Below are 21,592 nucleotides of genomic sequence, written 5' to 3'. Positions count from 1 at the left end.
TGTAGTTCATTGAGGCCTCAGAGCTCTCTGGCTGAGGATACTAAATGCCCCCTCTTTAAACTGCAAATCCCAGAATGCAAGAGGAGACAGGCAGAGCAGTAACAGTGGAATAGCAGCACTAGAAGAGTGCAGCGCGGGACAGTCTCCAGCTACGCCCTCAGAACTTTGGGACTTCATCTCCCAGAGTTCCCAGCGCTTGGCCAAGCTGACTAGGGCTCCTGGGAGTTGAAGTCCAAAGCGTTTAAAGGGCCCCAGAGAGCGTTGCTATTATTCCTGGCGGGAGGTGGCGCTGAGGGAGGGCGGCCCGTGCTCTTCGCCTTTAAAGGGCTGGAGGAGGCGGCTTCGGCTTCCCTCCTCAGGAGCCGCTGGAGGTGAGTCAAGGGTCAGAGCCGGAGCCTCTTTTCCCGGCTCTGCTTTTCCACCGCTGCGCCCGCCCTGGCTTCGCCGCCGCCGCCGCCACTGAGGCTGAGAGAGTGTGACTCGCCCAAGGGTTTCCCCATGCCTGAGCCAGGATTCGAACCCTGGTCCCCAGAGGGGGGGGGGGGGGTCCAAAACTTTAAAACTGCCGCGCCACCGTTTCAACATATTTGTTAATAATCTTTTTAAAGTACTTGGCATTTTAATTGTTGTAGTAATTTAATTCTGTTTGGACATATTGCTTTTGTATGTTTTTAACTGTATGGTGCTTTTTAATGTTGTAAGCCTCCTCGAGTCCCAGTCTTGGGAGGAGAAGGGCGAGATATAAACAACAACAACAACAACAACAACACATCCCCAGCTGATGTCCGGCGCCTGCAGCCCCTGGGGCCACCCCATCCCCTCCCTTTCTGACCCTTGCTGCTGGAAAGGGAGGGTGAGGCCAGCCCCGCAAGGAGGAGCCAGGAGCCTGCCCTGGTCCAGGGGTTGTTATCAAGGGACGCCTTTCGGCAGATCCTGCTTCCTTCCACCTGCTCTGCCTTAAAGCCATTCTAGCGGTTTATTCTTAAACGACGGTGCATCTTATGTGTCTGTTTAAATCGATGTGCCATCGCTGATGTGGTGGGTCTGTTAGTAATTGTTGTTCCCTGCCTTCATCCGGAGGGAGAGGAAGGTAAGAAATAAACAGTAGTAGTAGTAGTAGTAGTAGTATTGTTATTAAAGTAATATCCTTCCCTTGCCGCCCTGAGATAGGAGAGTGGTAATAACAACAACAACAACAATAATAGTAGCAGTGTCCTTCCCTTGCAGTCCTGGGACAGGAGGAGGAATAACAATAACAATAATAATAATAATGATCTCAATATCCTTCCTTTGCAGCCCTGGGGTAGTAGGAGAACATGATGTCCCTCTATCGCTCCTTATTGGTGCCTACTCGCCTGATGCTGAAGGTCTCAAAGGTTGTGGGCTGGATGGCCGTCTACAGTGGTGCTTGCCTTGCTGCAGCTTTCAACCTTTCTTGGGTGCTATGGCTACTGCTGACCAGGGGTCCTCGGCAGGTTTTTCAGAAGAAGCAGCGGGAGACACCGCCCAGCTGCCTCACCAGCACCGCTTATGGGGAGCACCGCTATCTGACTCTCAAGGTAAATACATGAGATGGAACAGGGATGGTTCCTACAAAGAACCATCATCTTTAGGGGCTGCCACTGAAACAAGAAGTGAAGGCAAGATCTTGGATGAGGGCTGAACAAGCTGGGCTGCCTTTCATGTGATCTAGGCACATTTGAAAGGTTAGGGAATGCCTAAAAAGCCACCTAATCTAGGTCAAATTATTAGGCCATCTTGCCCAGTATTGTTTACCCAGATGGTCAGCAACTCTCTTGAGCAGTAGATCTCAAAACTCTAGTTATCCAGTGTTTTGGACTTCAGCTCCTAGACTCCCTGAGCATTGGTTATACTGGCTGGGACTTTTGGTAGCTGATGTTGCAAACATCTGGAGGACTAAATTTCCCTCTGCTCTAGAGCAGAGCTCTCACTGCTCTAGAGCAGGAACAGAGATTTTCCCAGCTACTCCACTACCTGATGCTTCTAATTTGGAGGTGCTGGGGATTAAACTTAAGGCCCATTGCAAACAAAACATGTATATTATCAATGAGATGCACTCCTTCTTCAAGGGAAAGGTGCCTTGGCCACCATCTGTGAGTAACTGTTCTATTTCTCTGTTTCTGGAAATTCAAGCACTCAGGGCTGCGTCTCCACTATGTCATCGCTGGCCAGGAAGGCGCACGACTAATGCTTTTCTTGCACGGATTTCCCCAGAACTGGTAAGTGTTGAACAGATATATGGACATAGGGAAGAGAATGACTGGAACCGATACTGGTTTGCCCAGATGTTGTTCATGTAAGCAGTGACAGGTGATGTGTCTGTGTGAGTCAGTTACATGGTATCTAGTGCTCGTGATCCACAGTGAGTTATTAGTGCATCTTCATATTATAATTATACAACATAAACTTAGTAGCTGTCATACACTGAGTGGAATGCAAAAGGAAAATGATTGACAGTCCACAGAATTAGGGCTTTAGTATAGAAAAAACATGAAAGAGTTAAATTTTGTTTGTTTGATTGGTATTCTGCCTTTCTCCCACACTTCCAACATAATTTTAAAAGGTTCCTGTAAAAATAAACCATTTATACATATTGAAATACAAATTAAATTATTAAAATATTTTAAACCATTTAAAAGGTCTATGCTGAGGTGGGCAAAGTGTGGCCATATTTGTAGCTCCCAGTGCCCCTCCAGGGATCAAGAATTATCATTTTTCCCACTCCAAAATTCCCTCTAGGGTGTGTGAAGGGCATTTCCACCTTGCCTGTGGGCCGCCTGAGCCTCTTAGGGGTAATAGTAATAATAATTTGTGAATTGATTTCCGAGAAATGACTTGAAGGCACACAACAACAACAATTATATTGTGTAGAAAAGTGAAAGCTTTAACAAGTTCCAGTATTAGTTCCAAACCTATAACAATATTCAACCTGAGTTATGTCAGACTTTTCCCCTTCAATCCATTTAGACAACATTCACTTCCTACTATTCCAACTGACACTTCCAGCTGTCAGGTCTCAAATGACAACTGTTCTCACTCTGTCTGAATCTACTCAGATACACATGCCTGCTTTTTATACTTTCTGATCCCCCTCAGCACCCCCTCACAGTCTCTCTGAACTGTGATTAGCTGTGAGACTTGGAGGCCCTGATCCTTCCTCCTGTTCCTCCCAAACTTTTTCTGTTCTGAAAGCAAAGAGAAAGGCAAGGAGGGCGCTTGAAGCCTCTGCTTGAAAGAGGAGAGGTATTTCCTTATAAACTGTTAAAATATGGATATACTTAAATGTCTGAGCAAAAATACACACACTGAACAAACAATTTTTTCCCATATACCATGTCGAGTATGGGAGGGGAGTGGCATCTGCATGTAGATGTAAAGGGGGTCACAAAGGTAAAAAGTTTGAGAACCAATGGATTAAGCTAACTCTCAGAAGAGAGTTCCATGGTCAATGCTATCTCTTGTATTTGCACCAAACATACCTCAGAAAGTGGAAAGAAAGGGAGCTCTGTTGCAGCTCTCAAGCCCAGGCAGACTTATATGGGAGAACAGTCTTTCAGACAGACTGGTTCCAAGTCATATTTGGCTCTATATTCTAGGACAGTGGTTACCAACCTTTGGTCCTCCAAATGATTTGGATTCCTGGCTGTTAGCCAAGTTGGCTGGGGCTTCTGGGAGCTGAAGTCCAAAACATGTGGAGGACCAAAAGTTGACAACCACTGCTCTAGGACATAACCTATGTTTTAAATGGAATGCAAAGCAAGATGGTGGTTAGCCCAACAAAATTATAGTTTCATTCACTGAAAGATAAATGTAGAAGGAGGGATGTTATGTTAAGATGATGTTGGACTGTGGAGAAGAGAAGAGTGAAGCAAGTGATGATGAAGCTCTGAAAGCCCTTCTCTGTATTTATCCCTTTATAATTTAAATGTATTAAAACAGGTTTACATGGCACCATCAATTGCAGGAATTTAAGCAAACATTCAAGGTGGTAGCCATCGATTTTAAGGGCTATGGCTTTTCTGATGCACCTGTTGATACTGAACACTATCAGAGGGATGTTTTGCTGGAAGATGTACGAAGCATTGTTGAAGCCCTGGGATCCAGTCAAAAGGATGGTGAGAAGGGATATTTATTTATTTATTTATTTATTGTATTTATACCCAGCCCTTCAGCCCTAAAGGGTCTCAGAGTGGCTCATAATCAGAGAAGGGGGGAGGAGGCTAATATACTGGTCGTTATAGAAATTCTTGGTGGTTGTCAGTGCTAGAATGAATATAGTTGGGTTAAGCACTGAATTTATAGTTACTGGGTTTGCAGTGAATGAGTAGATGTATATGTTTGAGAAATGCTGTAGTATGTTTGCAGTATGCCACACATAAGTACTTGTCTTGATACCTTTTGTGTTTTTTTGTTCTTTAGTAACTGCCAAGTGCATTCTGATAGGGCATGATTGGGGTGGTTGCATTGCTGTTGAATTTGCTGCCACATACCCTAACATGGTGGAGAAGCTGGTTGTCATGAATGGGGTTCAGTCACATGTTCTAACAGGTATGACTACTGCTATCTTGCATTTTAGTGCTCACAATGGTTATGTCAACTTTTGGCATCTTCTGACTGAAGGCCAGGACTAGGTAAAAGATTGAGGAGTCTAACTCTTGACAACTGATGATCCACTTTCACTACGCTAGATAAAAATGACAACAGTGATAATTAATAGAATGAAGCCAACAGACAACCATTGCCACTGGCTATAGTGGCTAGGATTGATGGGAGTTTGAGTCCACCAATATCTGGAGAGCAATATGCTCATCCATGAAACAGATAGTAAATATTAAACAACTCTAAGTTAAATATGCTAAGATTCTGAAAAGTCTAGGAAAAGAGAAATGTTTCTGCCTGGTGCCTCAGGGATGGTCCCCCAAGACTGAGTCTCCTGGATCTGGTGGTGTGTAACGGGGTAATGCCAGCTTGCCATAACTTATGTTTTCCCTTGACTGTGGCAGAATATATGTTCCAGCATCTGAGCCAGCTCCTGAAATCTGAATACATGTTCCTGTATCAGCTCCCAAAACTACCAGAGTTCCTGCTGTCCTTGGATGACTTCCTTGTGAGTGGGGAAAACGTTTGGGGTGGGGCTGTCAGTTCATGGTCTGCCGTATTGGGAATTTAAGCTTATGTAGACCTCCCCCCCCCAACCTTTCCTGATGTGTGTCTTTTGTTAAGTGTGGATATTTCTAGAACTTGGGAAACATTATTTTTGTGGACTTCTCCCCCTCCCTCCGTAGCATGGCCATTGGAATTATAGTCCAAAAAAGTAACTCAACCAAGTTTTGGCTATTTAATTTTTCTGTGGCGACTGTGTATTCATTTTTACACAGGCTTCTCCAAATCTTTGTTCCAGGCTGCTTTCTGCTCTATAATGACGAACTGAACAATCTGCCTTGGGTTATAACATTCAAAATCTTCTCGTTTCACCTCTGCTCTTTGTTTCAGCATTTTTTATTTTACCCATCAGGAACTGAAAAGGGTGGGAGAGATTCACTGGATGGTCCTTTGGGAGGGGCAAGCTAGGCTGTTGAATATGTTGTGCATGAAGATTTCGGTTAATACATTTAAAAAAAACTAAACAGAAGTGGAATGAGATCTCTCTGGCTCCCTGAAGTTAGAATATACAGCAGATCTGGGGAACATGAATTCTTCCAGATATTTATTAGACTGCAACTCAGATCTGCCCTAGCCAGCAATTCCACTAACGAGGGGTGTGATAGTTCAACATCTGGAGGGCCACATGTTTCTTGCCTATTTGCAGGCTGAGATGTACATCCAGTGTGGATCCACATGGTGCTGTGTCTTATTTCTACAGTATATAAAGCAGCTTTTCACCAGCAAGAAGAAGGGAATCCAGAATCCAGCTCACTATTTGACAGAAGAAAAAATGGATGTTTATCTATATAGTATCTCACAGCCTGGCGGCTTAACACCACCCCTGAATTACTACAGGAACATGTGGACGTGAGAATCCAAATCCTCTCCATTTTTCTCTGTTTATGGGTGCTGTTGGGGTGCTCTGTTTATGGGTGCTATTTCTCTCTTGGGGTTGTTACAGCTGGAAGTATTGGTACTTTCAGGCCTTTCCTGCAGTGAGGGAACAACTGTCTGGCAGGAGAGGGTGCAGATTTTCAGGAGTGAGTAAGTATGAATCGTGCATGAGACTCCTGGCAAGTGGTAAGACGTGCAAATGTGTGTCTATCCATACAGCTGGGCGCCTCCGAAGTGCAAGGATATTTTGATGCCTACCCTACTGATCTGGGGAGAGAACGATGGATTTCTGGAACCAGGATTTGCTGAACTAATGAAACAGAATGTACGGAACAGTGTCCAGGTGCAGCTTATTCCTGGAGCCAGTCACTGGCTACCTGAGGATAATCCTGAAGAAGTCAGTAAGTTGATATGGTCTTTCCTTCTGGAGAAAGGAGCTGGTGAAGAAAAGAAGTAGCTGCTCAGTGCACTGTGGACATCCCTACTACTTGACATGCAGAAACTTACAACAACAGTAGCAACTCAGCCTGACTCTGGAGAGCTGGCCCTCCCCCCCCCCCCCCCTGTTCTGTGAAGTGTTTCTGTGCCTTCTTGGACCCCACCTGCCATGTTGCTAACTGGTTTTGATGCAAGTCCACATTTTCTTGCATTTCAGTGGAGAGTACCTGACCAGCATCCAGCTTTTTAAGAGACATGTCACACTTTGGAACCACAAATAATTCCATTTTACCTGAGGCCTTCTGACTCATTTCCCCTTTGGTGGCAGGCATTAAGACTTGAAAATCTTTCCTTCTGTTTTGTATGTCTTAACAGAGCCAAATCCTGTGCAAACAGGATTCCTCACATTCCTTTTTGGAGACAAATTGCTGCCTTTGCAAACTGTGCTGCACAGGTCCATGGGGAAGAACCTGCTGGTTTGGGTCATGTTGAAATGGAATTTTTATTGTGATTGAAACCTGTGTGTCAGACCCGATCTTTCCACTGGCTGAATTCTGAACTTGGCAGAGAATGCAGTGTTGCCCTCTTGAGAATGGTCTCCAGATATGCACTAAGAGATGGAACAAAGGCTTCTCAGGGAAATTGCATAGGGAACCAGACTAGAGTAGGGAGAATGGATTTGCAGAGTAGCAGACCAAATTTTAACGCTGAATAGAAGGCCATGTAACGTTTCTTTCCACAATCACAGCAATCAAGTTTAGCACACTTGTTTAAACACAGGGAAACTCTCAATGTGTACATGGACCCTTGGTGGCCATCTAATAATTCAGATGAGAACAAAAACCTTCATGTTAACATAACAAACCCATTTAACTGAAGTTTGCTCAAGTATGTTGAACTTTTCTTTGGGGGGTTTAGGAACCTAGCCTTAGTATTTCAGTGTTATTTCTGCTTCTGGTACTACATTTTCTGTTAAAGAAGTAATGCCCGCAAACACAACTACTTTGTTCACTGAAGTATACTTGTATATAGGTATGTTCAAGAATAAGTGAAAGACTGCATTATTATAGCTGAGGAAGCAATTAAATAGAAGCCCACTTTGCAAGTTAATTCTCATTGATCTGTTCTGGTCAGGCATAGATGTGGCACCAGAGCAAAATGTCAGTTATGCTAGTTTTTTGTACGATTCGTCTGTGGATGATGGCATATATTTTTTTCCTCTTTTTAAGGCAAATGTTGAGCCATCATGGTGTAGTGTTTTAGTGTGGGATTAGGAAACTGGAAGACCAGGGTACAAATTCTCACTCCACCATGGAACCCCACAGGGTGACCTTGAGCAAGTCATAGTCTTTTAGCCTCAGAGGAAGGCAGTGCCAAACTTTCTCTGAACAAGTCCTGCTGAGAAAATCCTAGGATAAAGTTTTCTTAGGGTCACCACAAGTTTGAAATGACATGAAGGCACACAACAAGGCAGATGTACAGTAGGCCCTTGGCATCTGCTGGGGTTTGCCTCCAGGATCCCCTGTGCAATAAGACAAAATCCACGGATGCTCAAATCCCATTAAATACAATGGCACAGTAAAATAGTGTTCCTTATATAAGACGGCAAAATGAAGGTTTGCTTTTGGGAAATTATTGTTTTTAACAACATTTTCAAACCTTGGATGCTTGAATCCATGCAAAAAACAAAACAAAACAAAAAAACAAAAATGGGGATACAGAGGGTTTACTATGGTCTAAATGGAGATGGGGGGAAACATACCAATACACTCATTTTCCTTATCAGAAGTAACTAAATGCATGCTATGCTTTCTTACTTGCTTTTCAGCCAGATTCTTTTGCCCTTGCAATGCCACCAGGGGGTGATGTTGCAAAAGATTTTCTGGTTAGGCGATTTTATGCATGGAAGCATGTTCTATCTAGTACAAGCTAGATGTTAAAAAAAGGCATCTCAGCAAAAATCAAGTGAATATGGGAAAGACACTGTGCAAAGGTTGCAAAACCAAATTTATAGGAATGCTCCTTGAAAATCCAACATGGAGCCTAATACAAAGTCGTACATAATATCTGAAACACAAAACCAAATAAATTTAATTATACTATTTACAATAGGCTGGCTATACAAAAGAACACAAAACTTGCCTACACTATCACCCAAGCCAGGAAACCTCCCTAATGATGTGGGCACAACATTGTTGGAGTCCTCAACTTCTACTATGTACCTGTACTCTGAAAGTTAAAGTCTCCATTCTGCCTTGGTTTTATTATTTTCTTCAGGCCTCCACCTTGCCTTTTTTGGGGAAAAATATGCCCTTCTATGCCTTGCGTTGAAATAAGGAACAGATAAAAGCAACAGCTCTCATCTGATCTTAGATGCTAAATTGGGTTAACACTGCTTAGTATTTGAATGGGAGACCAGGTTCTGTAGGCTATATTTTAGAGGAAGGAAATAAAATCCTATTAAATTGATGGGCTTGTGATAAATCAACAGTGACTTGAAGGCATGCACACACAATCAGATGATGTTGCACCAGCACAACTAAGGATGAGAGATGACAGGAGTTGTATTATAACCACTTCTGAAAGATCACAGCTTCCTCGTTTCTGCCTTAACTCAGACACCCCCACACTAAGTCCAAAGGGAAGATAGCAAATTCTTCAAAAATTCATACCCTAGAATCTAGGACTTAGATCTTCCTATAAGAATTGAGGCAATTATGCAGTTTTCTCCCTCAGTGACCTACTCTTTCTGGGCATCCTAGACTGGTCCAGCTTGCTTGCAGTTCCTTGTCCATCCATCTGCTTGAAAAGGCAATGGGGGGCAAGGAGGGATACTAGTGTATTCAGTTGTCCTCACATCTTCAATTACAAACCGCTTGTGTATTTACAATACTTCCTTTGAGATAGTTGAATGCAATGTTAGTTACCTACTCCACCAAAACCACCATTCAAACAGTTGTATCTGTTATCATGCCATGTTCTTCTTCCAGCCTTTCTCAGGAACAGCTTTTTGGTATTAGCTTAATCAAACACAAAATTGGTAAAAGAATGGTCCCTTGCACTGGCTTCAACCTTCATCATGACATATCAACATTACAAAGGTAGGAATCTTTGTGAAGTCTCTGCACATTTCTAATGAGGAAGGTCTCATGAGGATGGCTACTGATATGTAATGATTAAGGCAACTCTATTCTCACACTTGGAAATTAAGGAAACTGGATTAAATGCATGACAGGCAGTTGGCTATATCACACCTCCCATCCTTGCCTCTGTTTGGTACAGTCCCTGCTCATATCACAATCCAAATGGCTGGATATGACCCAGGTATCTGTATCGGAAACTATCATGGCATTCAGGGTAGGCTTTCAGTTGATCTTTCATCATCACTCTTACTTAACCCAACCCTTACTGGTCATTGTGTTTAGTTTATATCCTGTCTTTCTTCCAATGACTTTAATGTAGTGTATGTAGCTCTCATCCTTTCCACTTCATCTCACAACAGCTCTGTAAGGTAGGCCATGCTGAGAGAATGATTGAATGGTGCAAAGTCACTGTGAACTTCCTGGCTCAGTGGGAGCTTCAATGTTGATCTCCTGTTTGCCAGTCCAACATTACCACTACCACATCAAACTAACTCTCACCCTTTCTCAGGGACTCCTTGCAAGTCACTGTTTCCCACAAAAAATGCAATTTACTGGTAACAGAAGAAATTATACATTTGACTGCAAGGCCATATAATTTGAATATTGTAATTGCAGAACAATTCAAAGTAGACTGAGGAGGCTGTAGAGAAAAGTGTTTACGCCTGCAGAAATGGAAGTTAAGGGTTTTTACATCCATCCTTCCCTAGTGCTATCATCTGTTGGGAATCCTCTAGTTCTAGATTTCCTGAAGCAAGTGTGTGGTCAGACAAGACAGCCTGCAAGGATCCCTATGACTATTATCTCCATGAAGCTGTCTTCCTAAAAGTATGGGTCATAGAAAGCATTATTTTCTTTGGAATTTACATGATACATACCTAGAAGCCACATAAAGACCGCGATTAGCAGATTGCTGCTGCTTTTAAGGGAAGCCTTTATCCACATAACATATCTAGGGGTAGCCATGTTGGCCTTGCAGCAAAATACAATAGCATCCAAAATCCACAAAAACAGTGATATCTTTATTGGATTAAACAAAATGCACAAATTACATGTGGCAAGCTATCGGAGTGATGATGTCAGTCCCAAGCCTACATTTTCTCAAGATGTTAGTTGGAACTAACATCGTTTTAATTTCCAGCCCCCCCCCCCCTCCTTTGCCTGGTGAAGAAGCCAGTGGAACTCTGAGAACTTGTAACATGTATTTGGTCCAATAAAGGTATAACTGGTGGATTTGTGGTGTTATTGTACATTTATCCACATTAGGATTTGGCGAGTGGTTGCTTGTCTTCTCCACACAGCTTTGTACAGTTGGTCCTTTGCACTCAGATTTTTTTATTTGTGGATTAAACCATCCATTGCTTGAAAATATTCAAAAATAATATAAATTCCAGAAGCAAACCTTGTTTTTCCCATTTTATAAAAAGGACACCATTTCGTTATGATATTGTATTTAATGGAACTTGTGCATCCATGAATTTTGGTATCCACGGGGGGGGGGGGGCTGGAACTAAACCCCAGCAGATAACTAGGGCCCACTGTACTTTTTCTCTCCTGCTCTCTGCTCACTCTCTCTCTCTCTCTCTCTTTCTTTCTTTCTTTCTTTCTTTCTTTCTTTCTCTGTTTGACATGTTTCACAACCTGTATGACTGACCAAAGGTTTTTTAGCTGTTACCAAAAGAGCAGGTGCCAGGCTAACCTTGAATCTACTGGAGCGATAAAGACTATTCCTGAAACAACTATCCCTCATGTTGCTGGAAAAGAATCAGTTCCTGGCCTTGTAGAAGTAGCATACAGTATAACAACAGCTCCTGTAACACTGGCAGTAGATGGCCAATGTTCACTTCCTAGGAAAGAAGTTGATTCACAATCCTGCAAGCAAAGACAGTAAAAGGTGAATCTCCCAAGCAGTCAAGTGTCTGACAAATTCTTTGTTGTGCAAGCACCTTTTTTGCCTTTTGTCTTCAGGGAAGAAAGGGGAAGCCTCGGAGGGCAGATCTAATCAATACCTGGATGAGAAAGAGATCAGAGAGAGCATACCCGCCAGCATTTCACATATGAAAACTGGGGCCAATCACACTAGTGTTTTCGTGCCAAGTAAATAAGGGGAGATTTGATGACGTCATACTGAATCAACGTTCCTACTATATTTACTCCAGTTGAATGATCTGCCCTCTGTATATTAACGCTTCCCTTCCTATGCTCTGAACTGAATTGACATCATGTTCCCATTTGCGGTTGGTAAAAAAAGACGGGTTCTTTTGAAAAGACGCACAGAAATCCCTGGTTCCAAAAGAACAGGATTAAGGGGGGTTTGCCCCCCCCCTGGAATTTGGGTCAGGAAAAACTGGTGCAAGTGTGAATGACCCCCTTTTAAACTGATTTGCAAACCAGTTTATAATGTAGGAGCTTATTGCATGGACAAAAAACCTGACTGCACCCCAATGAGATGCAGCCGGGTGGCGGGATGCAAGTGGGAATTATCACATGTAATTCGCTGCCAATTCTGCTGGGTGAGTGCAGCCTGGCTGCAGCCCGGGTCCCAACTGCACTTTGAAGGCCGCTTTTCAAAGCCGAGAGCTTTCTGACTTTGAAAAGCGGCCTCCAAAGCACACTTGGGACCCGGGATGCAGACAGATGACACTTGCCTGCAGAAATCAGCAGGAAATTACATGCAATAATTCCCGCCTGCATCCTGCAACCTGGCTGCATCCCATTGGGGTGCATTCGGGGTTTTTTAATCCATGTGATAAGATCCGTAGTTTAGAACACACAATCTAGGAGAGGCTGCAGTAGTTTCCTTTTGCCCAGGTTTACAGGGAAGGTTGACATTCTACCCCATTCTCTCCCACTGCTGAGTTAAATGAGTGCAAACCACTTCTGCACCTTGAACAATCCGACTGAGGATGAAGGAAGAAAGTGGGAAGAGCAGCAGAGAAAAACTGGGACATTTTAAAAGCAGCTCAAAAAGTGGGATAGAGGATTAATTAGGATTGTCTTTGCCAAATCGAGATAGCTGCAGGGTGTAAGACAGTCCCATGTAAAACTATTCTGTCTTGAAAAGGAATTTTACTACCATCACCACCCCTACTGAATAACAAAGTAATTTTGGAGCAGAAGGCATGTTTTCTTTCTTTTATATTTTTTTAGTATCTGAAAGAGGCCATTAAATATTACTAGGCAAAAACACATTGGCCTAATTGCAAAAAGAAAATAATCTTCAGCACGCGGAGTATTTGTGTTGTTTTTTTACCTCTCTTCTACTGGATGTTACTAGTCCTCTTTGCTTCATGTAGAAAGTGAGTTGAAGAGTAAACCTGCTTAAGGGGCTTCTATAACAACCCTTTCAACTGGGCCTTCCTATGGACACTTCCATCAGTTACTACAAGACAACCTTGGTCCCTGTTAGGTAATTGAACTTTGCTGTACTTTGGCCATATCATGAGAAAACATGACTTGCTAGAAAAGACAACAATGCTGGGTAAAGTAAAAGGGAGTAGTAAAAGAGAAAGACCACATTCCAGGTGAATAGACACAGTCAAGGAAGCCAAGACCCTGAGTGTGAAAGACCTGAGTAGAGTTGTTGATGATAGGATGACCTGGAGGTCTGTCATTCATGGAATCATCATAAGTCAGTTAACAACAAAAAAAGGTAGTTGAAGGCCTGCTTGTGCTCCATGCTGCTAAGCTGAAGCACTGTTCCTGCAACGAGTAAGGCAACTATGACCCCTGTGTCTAAATTAATATTTCTGGCCCCGAGGAAAACGGTGCCCTCTGGCCAGGGAGCGTAGGGAGCTGGGCCAGAGGTTGCTATGAATGAGGCTCTGTGAGGCCTGGAATGGAGCCAGCCTGAGAGACTTATCTCCACACGTCTGGCTCTCCGCCAGCACACTCCCTCCCCCCCCCCTCCATCCCATTCTGCTGTGGGAACATTCTTACTCAAGCACAAGAAATGCTTTGCTCTGCCTAATAGTTTGCACATGGTGGGAGGGACTAGCCTTGGGAATTTGCAGCTTAGGCCCTGCATGCTACTCACACCACACTGCCTCCCCATGAGAGCATGGCCTCCTCTGCCATGAACTAACTGTATCATTGGGGGCTGGATACAAATGGGGGGGGGGGTGTGCAAGTAGCTGGCTGGCACTGACATTTATTATTCCAGATCTAAATCATGGAAAGAGAGCATGTGCTCCTGGCATCATGAAGTCCATCATGTTTTCTGTTTTCTGCTCCAGGTGTGGCATCTAATGGAAATCAGCAGTAAAGGCATCTTTACATTCAGATGAACTACCTCTGGAGTGGAGCTGCCATCAGAGAAAAAAGCCTCCGTTCAATGCTATGCTGGCAGCTTCCTCTACAGAAGCTGGGCAACAATGTCCTCTTCAGCACCAACAGATCACTGTCCACCCAGGACTTTCTTGCCTGACAGGCACTGAAACAGTCCTGTCTCAAAGGTCCAGCTATAATGGGCATGAATTCTTTAGGTGGTGGTTGGGGCCAACTGGTTGTTTTCAGCATACGACTGCCATGAGGGGTTGATGGGAGCTGCACTCCAATACTCCACCCCTTCATCAGACTGACAGCTTGCATTTTCATCACAGATACTTATCAGTGAATGCCCATTGACACAGAGGAGCCTGTGGGAAATTCTGGATTTGTGACAATTTTGTTGCACATTCCATATGTTCATTGGCCCATAGGGGCATTGCAAGTGTATTACAAGGCAGTTAGTTTCCTTTCCACTATAAACCACATTCTCTGACAGTAAAATCTTATTCCCGAATATGCACATGGCATGAATCTTGGATCCTTTATCATTCTGCCCATAATCAGAGGTGCTCACAAGTTTTATTATAAATATACCGGTACTCTACATCTAGGGTCCAGTTCTGTCATTAGAAAGCAGGCACAGGCCTGGGCTCCAAAGCACCTCAAACTGATTCCAGCTCTTTAGGTCTCTTTAAGGTCTACACCCTTCAAAACATTTTCTTTTGTTTTGCTAAAATTGAATTGTTTGTCTGGATTCCCATTCCTAAAATTAGAGTTGGGGGAGTGGGGGAATAAAGAGAAAGAAAGAATCCTTTCCTTACTCTCTGTGTTTGGGGCCTTATATACAGTCCAAGGAAAACCCATACTCACCCTGCAGCCATAGCATTGTTTCCCAGTCTGCAGCAACTTTAATAATGGCATGCTCCCTGTCGTAAGATTGGAGTAACGTGGAAGATGATGGTGATCACATGACGATCACATAACCTACAGTGTGGAGTATTTCAGGTCACATTGCCATGTCTGCAATGCTGCTCTGGAGTTTCCAGGAAAATGTGGGATAAAACGTGGCTCTGGACTGGAGACCTGGAATATCAGGTGCTGTAGGCTATATTTCAGAGGAAGGGACTGACAAAATCACCTCCAAGCATTCTTTGCTTAACCTTATAAAATTTGTGGTGTTGCTATAAGTCAACAGCAACTTGAAAGCACATACACACACCTTAAGTAAATCATAATTTTCTCCTATGGTAAACTCAGGTTTTCTTTCTTTTTTTATATGTTTATTAAAAAAACAAACATTCATATACATACATACATCATCAACATATAATTAAACACACAAATTAAAAATATAACGAACATAAACTTATAATCTGTACGTCCCTAATAAATACTATTAACCTAAACTTCCCAGTTGAGATCACCTTATATTGAATTAATATTCTTGACTCCTTCTCTGGAATTCTAATTTGAGAACTACTAATTCTACTTCTCACCTTCATCCCACAAATAAGATTAAATTAAACTTCTATTCGATCTTGGTTCACAATAAAATACCCAATTCCAATTAATAAACCATAACTGTTGCATATCAATGCTTTACTCAGGTGTTCAATACTTATTCATCTGGAAGCAAGACAGGCCTGCCCCAAAAACATTTTATTATATTTCTTATTATATTTAGGGGGCTCTTAAGGTAGTAGAATATGCATTTGATAAGGTAGCTGCAAAAATTCAAACTATAATAAGTATGTTAGTCTTTAAGATGCAACTGAGTCTTTACCACCCTGATCAATCACTGACAGAGGATACATCACCAGCGCTGTCCCACCAGGCTTCCCTTTCTGCTCCCACACCCTTCCCACTGTGGGAGTAAGGAGCTCCTGGACATACCTGGTTGTGATTTTCCAGCTGGGAAAAGTGAAGAGCCATCACCCTCCTGAACTTTCTTTTTCCCAGCTGCAAAACAGCATCCACAGCATCAAGGGCACAGGCTGTACTAGTGTCATCAGCTATATACTTAGGCTTGCCATATCCCGCCTGGGGGCGGGATATATTCCACCTGGGGGCGGGACTTTCCCAGTCTGGGGCGGGTCCACACGGTCCCGCTCCGGTTTGCCCCTGCCCCCGGGATTTCCCCAGCCCCCAGGCTGAGGGGAGGATTCCCTTCCCTGCCTGGGCTCCGCCGCCGCCGCGGCAAGAACAGGGCCCAGGTGAGGAAGGAAAGCCTCCCCTCAGCGAGGCTCCTTTTCAAATGTAGGACACAAAAAAATGTGTTAGGCCTCAGTGATAGGTCTCAGTATATATAGGGTTGCCATAAGTGAGGACCTCCAAACCGGGACAAATATAGGACAAAATTTTCAAATGTAGGACAAAAAATGTGTCCTACATTTGAAAATTTTGTCCTACATTTGTCCCGGTTTGGAGGCCCTCACTTATGGCAACCCCATATATACTGAGACCTATCACTGAGCAGGGAGGCACCGGATATCTCCTTCCACAGTGACCTTAAAATATGTTGGCACCATGGGAGATTATGTCAAAGTTTGTCACCTGCAGAAATCAGGTTTCTGGGTTGTTGGGATTTTGTTGTTGTTTGTTTGTTTTCTATAGCAGATTAAATTTGGAAAGGTATGTAACTTTAATGTAAATTAAAACCAAACACACATGCACAGACAGACAGACAGACAGACACACAAACAGCATGGCAGAGACCTATAAGCTTCCACACTGGCAGAATACTGACCATTGAGCCAGGAGTGTCTTCTGAGAGTCTCTCTCTCTCTATTTCCATCCTGACCATCAAGAGGCCATATGGCGTGCTCAAAATTACACACAAGAAAATGAACAAGAAAACACAGAAGTCTGCTTTTGTTTTTGAACATTTTGTAATGTTTTATGTTAAACTGGATGGGGGGGGGGGGAGGGTTATGACCTATTTAAAAGGTGGATCATCAGCCTTGGAGACTTCTGAAGGGTTAGGTCTCTTCCTCACCAAAGTGCAATGGATGGGAGTTTCTCAAAAGGGAGATACTGAAGACACAAATTAAAACAGTTCCAGTGAGAAAGAAAAATGGGAGGTGTTGCAAGAACCTAGGATGGATGACCAAGGAATTTTCAGCTCAGCTAAATTTTAAACGGAACATGTATAAGAAATGGAAAAAAGGAGAAATCACCAAAGAGGAATTCAAACAAATAGCAAGTGTAGAGATAAGGTCAGAAAAGCCAAAGCACAGAATGAACTCAGGCTTGCTAGAGAGGTTAAGAACAACAAAAAGGGCTTTTTTGGATATGTCCGCAGCAAAAGGAAGAATAAGGAAACAGTAGGACCACTGTGTGGAGAAGATGGCAAAATGCTAACAGAAGACAGAGAAAAGGCAGAATTACTCAACACTTTCTTTGCCTCAGTCTTCTCAGAAAAGGCAAAGGGAACTCAACCTGAGGATAATGGAGCAGAGGACAGAATACGGGAATTTCAGCACAAAATAAGTAAAGAGATAGTACAGGAATTCCTTGTTAATCTAAATGAATTTAAGTCTCCAGGACCAGATGAGCTACATCCAAGGGTATTAAAAGAACTGGCAAATGTAATATCGGAGCCATTGGGAATAATCTTTGAAAACTCCTGGAGAACAGGAGAAGTCCCAGCAGACTGGAGGAGGGCAAACGTTGTCCCCATCTTCAAAAAGGGGAAGAAAGAGGATCTCAACAATTATCATCCAGTTAGTCTGACATCAATCCCAGGAAAGATTCTAGAGCAGATCATTAAACAGAGAGTCTGTGAACATCTAGAAGGCAATGCCATAATCACAAAAAGTCAACATGGGTTTCAGAGAAACAAATCATGCCAGACAAATCTGATCTCTTTCTTTGATAAAATTACTAGTTTGGTAGATGAAGGGAATGCTGTGGATATAGTATATCTTGATTTCAGTAAGGCCTTTGACAGGGTTCCCCATGACATTCTTGCAAACAAGCTTGTAAAATGTGGGCTAGACAAGGCAACTGTTAAGTGGATTTGTAACTGGTTGACAGGCCGAACCCAAAGGGTGCTCAACAATGGCACCTTTTCATCCTGGAGAGAAGTGACCAGTGGGGTCCCACAGGGCTCTGTCCTGGGGCTAGTACTGTTCAACATCTTTATCAATGACTTGGAGGAAAAAATTGGGGGAATACTTATCAAATTTGCAGATGACACCAAATTAGGAGGAATAGCTAATACTCCAGAGGACAGGATCAAAATTCAAAATGACCTGAATAGACTAGAAAGCTGGGCCACAGCTAACAGAATGAACTTCAACAGGGAGAAATGTAAGGTACTGCACTTAGGGCGAAAAAATGAAATGCACAGATATAGGATGGGGGACACCTGGCTTAAGGAGACAACATGTGAAAGGGATCTAGGAGTCCAAGTAGACCACAAGTTGAACAAGTGTCAACAGTGCAATGCGGCAGCTAACAAGGCCAATGCGATTTTAGGCTGCATCAATAGAAGTATAGTGTCTAGATCAAGGGAAGTAATAGTGCCACTATATTCTGCTCTGGTCAGGCCCCACCTGGAATATTGTGTCCAGTTCTGGGCGCCACAATTCAAAAAGGACATTGAGAAACTGGAACGTGTCCAAAGGAGAGTGACTAAAATGGTGAAAGGTCTGGAAACCATGCCCTATGTGGAACGACTTAGGGAGCTGGGGATGTTTAGCCTGGAGAAAAGAAGATTAAGAGGTGATATGATAGCTCTGTTTAAATATTTGAAGGGATGTCATATTGAGGAGGGAGCAAGCTTGTTTTCTGCTGCTCCAGAGACTAGGACCCGGAGCAATTGATGCAAGCTGCAGGAAAAGAGATTCCACCTCAACATTAGGAGGAACTTCCTGACAGTAAGGGCTGTTCGACAGTGGAACAAACTCCCTCGGAGTGTAGTGGAGTCTCCCTCCTTGGAGGTCTTCAAATGGAGGCTGGATGGCCAACTGTCAGGGATGCTTTGATTTGGATTTCCTGCATGGCAGGGGGTTGGACTGGATGGCCCTTGTGGTCTCTTCCAACTCTATGATTCTATGATTCTATGATTCTGCCTCATTTCTAGGAACCCCCTATATCCCATTCTGCTTTGCTCAAGAATCCCAGCTTTCATGGAAACATCTCTTTCCATGAACTACTTTTTGTTAATTTATCTTTGGATCCAATCCTAGGAATCCATCAATAAAATATACAGTTGAGAGCATCTAAGATCTGGGAGCCATGGGGGCTGGGGGAAGGATGAAAGAAAACAACATGCAGGAAATGTTCCTGGTTCCGCTCAAATCCCAGATAGTTTATAGTAAGTATCCTGGAAAGGGCACTATGCCTGAGGGGATGCATGCTATGGTGGCAAACTCTCCCTACCACCCATGCATACATGCCTGTACTAGTTACAGGCTTCTACCCCAGGATGACTGGTACCATCTATGAATAACTCTTCTCACAGAGCATGAATACCCTGCAACATTGTGTTACTGGTCCCAGTTACATATCTAGAACTGGGCTCTGCATGTATTTCAAAATGTACAATTTGAACTCAGGAACTGGGAGAGCCTACACTCATGCCAGGTAGCATGAAGAACAGCCACTGGGGTTAATGGACCACTTCTAATACACAATCCTTATACTGGACAACAATAAAGTGCAATGAATGTGCATTGGAATCCAATGTACATGACTGCCATGCATAATGTACAGGGCAATGTGCCAATGCATGTTTGTACACTGCTCTCTAGATGTTGATGCACAGCCACACATGTAGCAATTCTGCATGTAGAACTCTACTTGTGCTATCATCAAGTGGAAGCAACCATTGCACAATATCCACAAAAAACACCCTGCATGTGTAGTGCAACTTATATTCTTTAGGGGACATACACAGGTATAAGGTACTGTGGCAACAGCACCGCCCAAGGCGTCCTACTTGCACAAGACACTCCCAAACTGGCTGACCTCTGGAATGTCACCGCTAATGGATGGGACCTTTGGGGCCAGCTCTCTTGGGAGCAGTTTGTACCAAAATGAAGTTTTGGGTTGACAGGGCGCAATCTGTCAGAGGGAGGGAAGCCTGGCTTGGGAAAGCTTGGTGCATATTCTGTGGGGTTAGGGAGGCAGGAAGAGTCCAAATATTTACACTGCCTTTGAATGTGCGATAAAGAACCAGCAGCCACAAATAAATGGAAACCAGTTTCAGACTCTTCCCCCAACTGAAAAATATACAGATAGCAAATTCCTTGTCCTTTAGCAGAAAGCAGCCGTGCTTCCTTTCAAAGCTTAAGCTAAATGGGACCCCCCCTTACCCTCATCAGCTGCACTGTGGCCGGCAAAAAGGGAAATCTGGTTAATAAAGAAGCAGGGAGCCCAGTGCTGATCTTGTCAGAGCTACATCCCTATGGTATGTGAGGAGGGGGAGGGTTGCTGTCAACCCAGCTAGAGCTCCAGGGGAAAGCAACAGTGACAAGGAGGGAAATCTGGAGTTAATTTGGACACAGGCTTTCCGCTCCTCCATTTCAGCTTCAAAAGCGTCATCCCCATGACAACCTCTTACGTGGGAGGCCTCCTCCCACACTAGGAGGAAAAAACACTTGGAAAACTCCCTCCTACCCTCTCTCCCCAGAAATGCCTGGTGGAGTCCTGTGCCTATGGGCCCCAGACACCAAAAGTAGTTTTGGGAAGCACAGCCGAGAGATTCCCATGGATTAATCTGGAGGCCTGAGGAGGAGGGGAAGAAGAGTGTGCTCAGGATTAGTCCCTACAAATCCTTCAGGAGTGCCTTGGCCTCCAGGCCAGCGAATACGGCCATCTAGAACTGCCTCAGCCAGACAGGTTTGAGGAATATGCCAACAAAGCAGAAGTTAGGAGGACAACCATCTTGAGACATAGTGTTTTGTGAGTTTTTCGGGCTAGATGGCCATGTTCTAGAAGAGTTTATTCCTAACGTTTCGCCAGCATCTGTGGCTGGCATCTTCAGAGAGTGTGCAGATGCCACCTCAGGAGTGAGCTTGCCCTAGCCCTGTAATAGGCCAAGTAGATCGATTTACTTTAGACGTCCTTCTTCCTCTGCAGCTGCTGTGGATCTAAACCAGGGGGAGGAAAATTGTGGTCCATGGGGCACAAGCAGCTCTCCAGGGCTGTTTTTGTGGTCCCCAGTGGCCCCAAAATGATCTTCAGGGGCTGTAGAGAGCATTTCCACTTGTTTGGAGTTCTCCTGGATCTCTCAGGGTCAAAATGAAATTTTACAAAATATTTTTTTAAGTGGAGTTTTTTACTCCAAAATATTCCAGAGATGCCCTCTTGGTGCCCAGGAAGGCCCCTGTGTCCCATATAAGGTGTCTGGGGGCAAGAAATGGGGTTGTTTCTTTTTGCAGGAGCAGGTGTGGCCCACCTATGCCTCCTGGAGGGCTAATGCATCTCCCTAGTCTGCCACAGGTGCCCACCCTTGGTCTAAATTGAGAACATTTCTGCCATGAAGGAGGCTGAAGCAGCCTGCTTCAGCTGGATCCAAGAGAAGGAGAGAAATGAGAGTAATAAGAATTTGAGTCTGAATGGTGCCGTGAGGCTCTGAAATTGCTGGCCCCAGATGGGAGTGGAGAGGTCACTGGGTCCTTGCTTTAAACAGGAAGGGTCTTGACGGCACTGAGCCCCTCCCCACAATCCTTTCTGCA

The 21,592-nt window shown here is 43.8% G+C and overlaps 1 protein-coding gene across 1 annotated transcript; it reads left to right on the top strand.

Moving 5' to 3' along the window:
* Window positions 1-486: 486 nt before the first annotated feature.
* EPHX3 (epoxide hydrolase 3) lies at window positions 487-11,057 on the top strand. Its single transcript, XM_089533452.1, has 7 exons — window positions 487-1,559; window positions 2,155-2,240; window positions 3,961-4,136; window positions 4,441-4,569; window positions 5,025-5,128; window positions 5,885-6,033; window positions 6,280-11,057. Exons 1-7 carry the CDS (start codon window positions 1,317-1,319, stop codon window positions 6,515-6,517), a joined length of 1,125 nt encoding a protein of 374 aa, XP_089389578.1. The 5' UTR covers window positions 487-1,316; the 3' UTR covers window positions 6,518-11,057.
* The last annotated feature ends 10,535 nt before the right edge of the window (window positions 11,058-21,592 follow it).

The sequence above is a fragment of the Sceloporus occidentalis genome, unplaced genomic scaffold (assembly GCF_023333645.1).
Source record: "Sceloporus occidentalis isolate IW3139 unplaced genomic scaffold, rSceOcc1.0.p SCAF_1, whole genome shotgun sequence".
Classification (NCBI taxonomy): Eukaryota; Metazoa; Chordata; class Lepidosauria; order Squamata; family Phrynosomatidae; genus Sceloporus; species Sceloporus occidentalis.
This window is presented reverse-complemented; position numbering and strand designations above follow the sequence as displayed.

Coding starts and splice junctions, on each gene's coding strand:
- EPHX3 (XM_089533452.1), top strand. CDS start 1,317: ATGATGTCCCTCTATCGCTCCTTATTGGTGCCTACTCGCCTGATGCTG. Junction 1,560..2,154: donor ACCGCTATCTGACTCTCAAG/GTAAATACATGA, acceptor TGGAAATTCAAG/CACTCAGGGCTGCGTCTCCA. Junction 2,241..3,960: donor CACGGATTTCCCCAGAACTG/GTAAGTGTTGAA, acceptor GTATTAAAACAG/GTTTACATGGCACCATCAAT.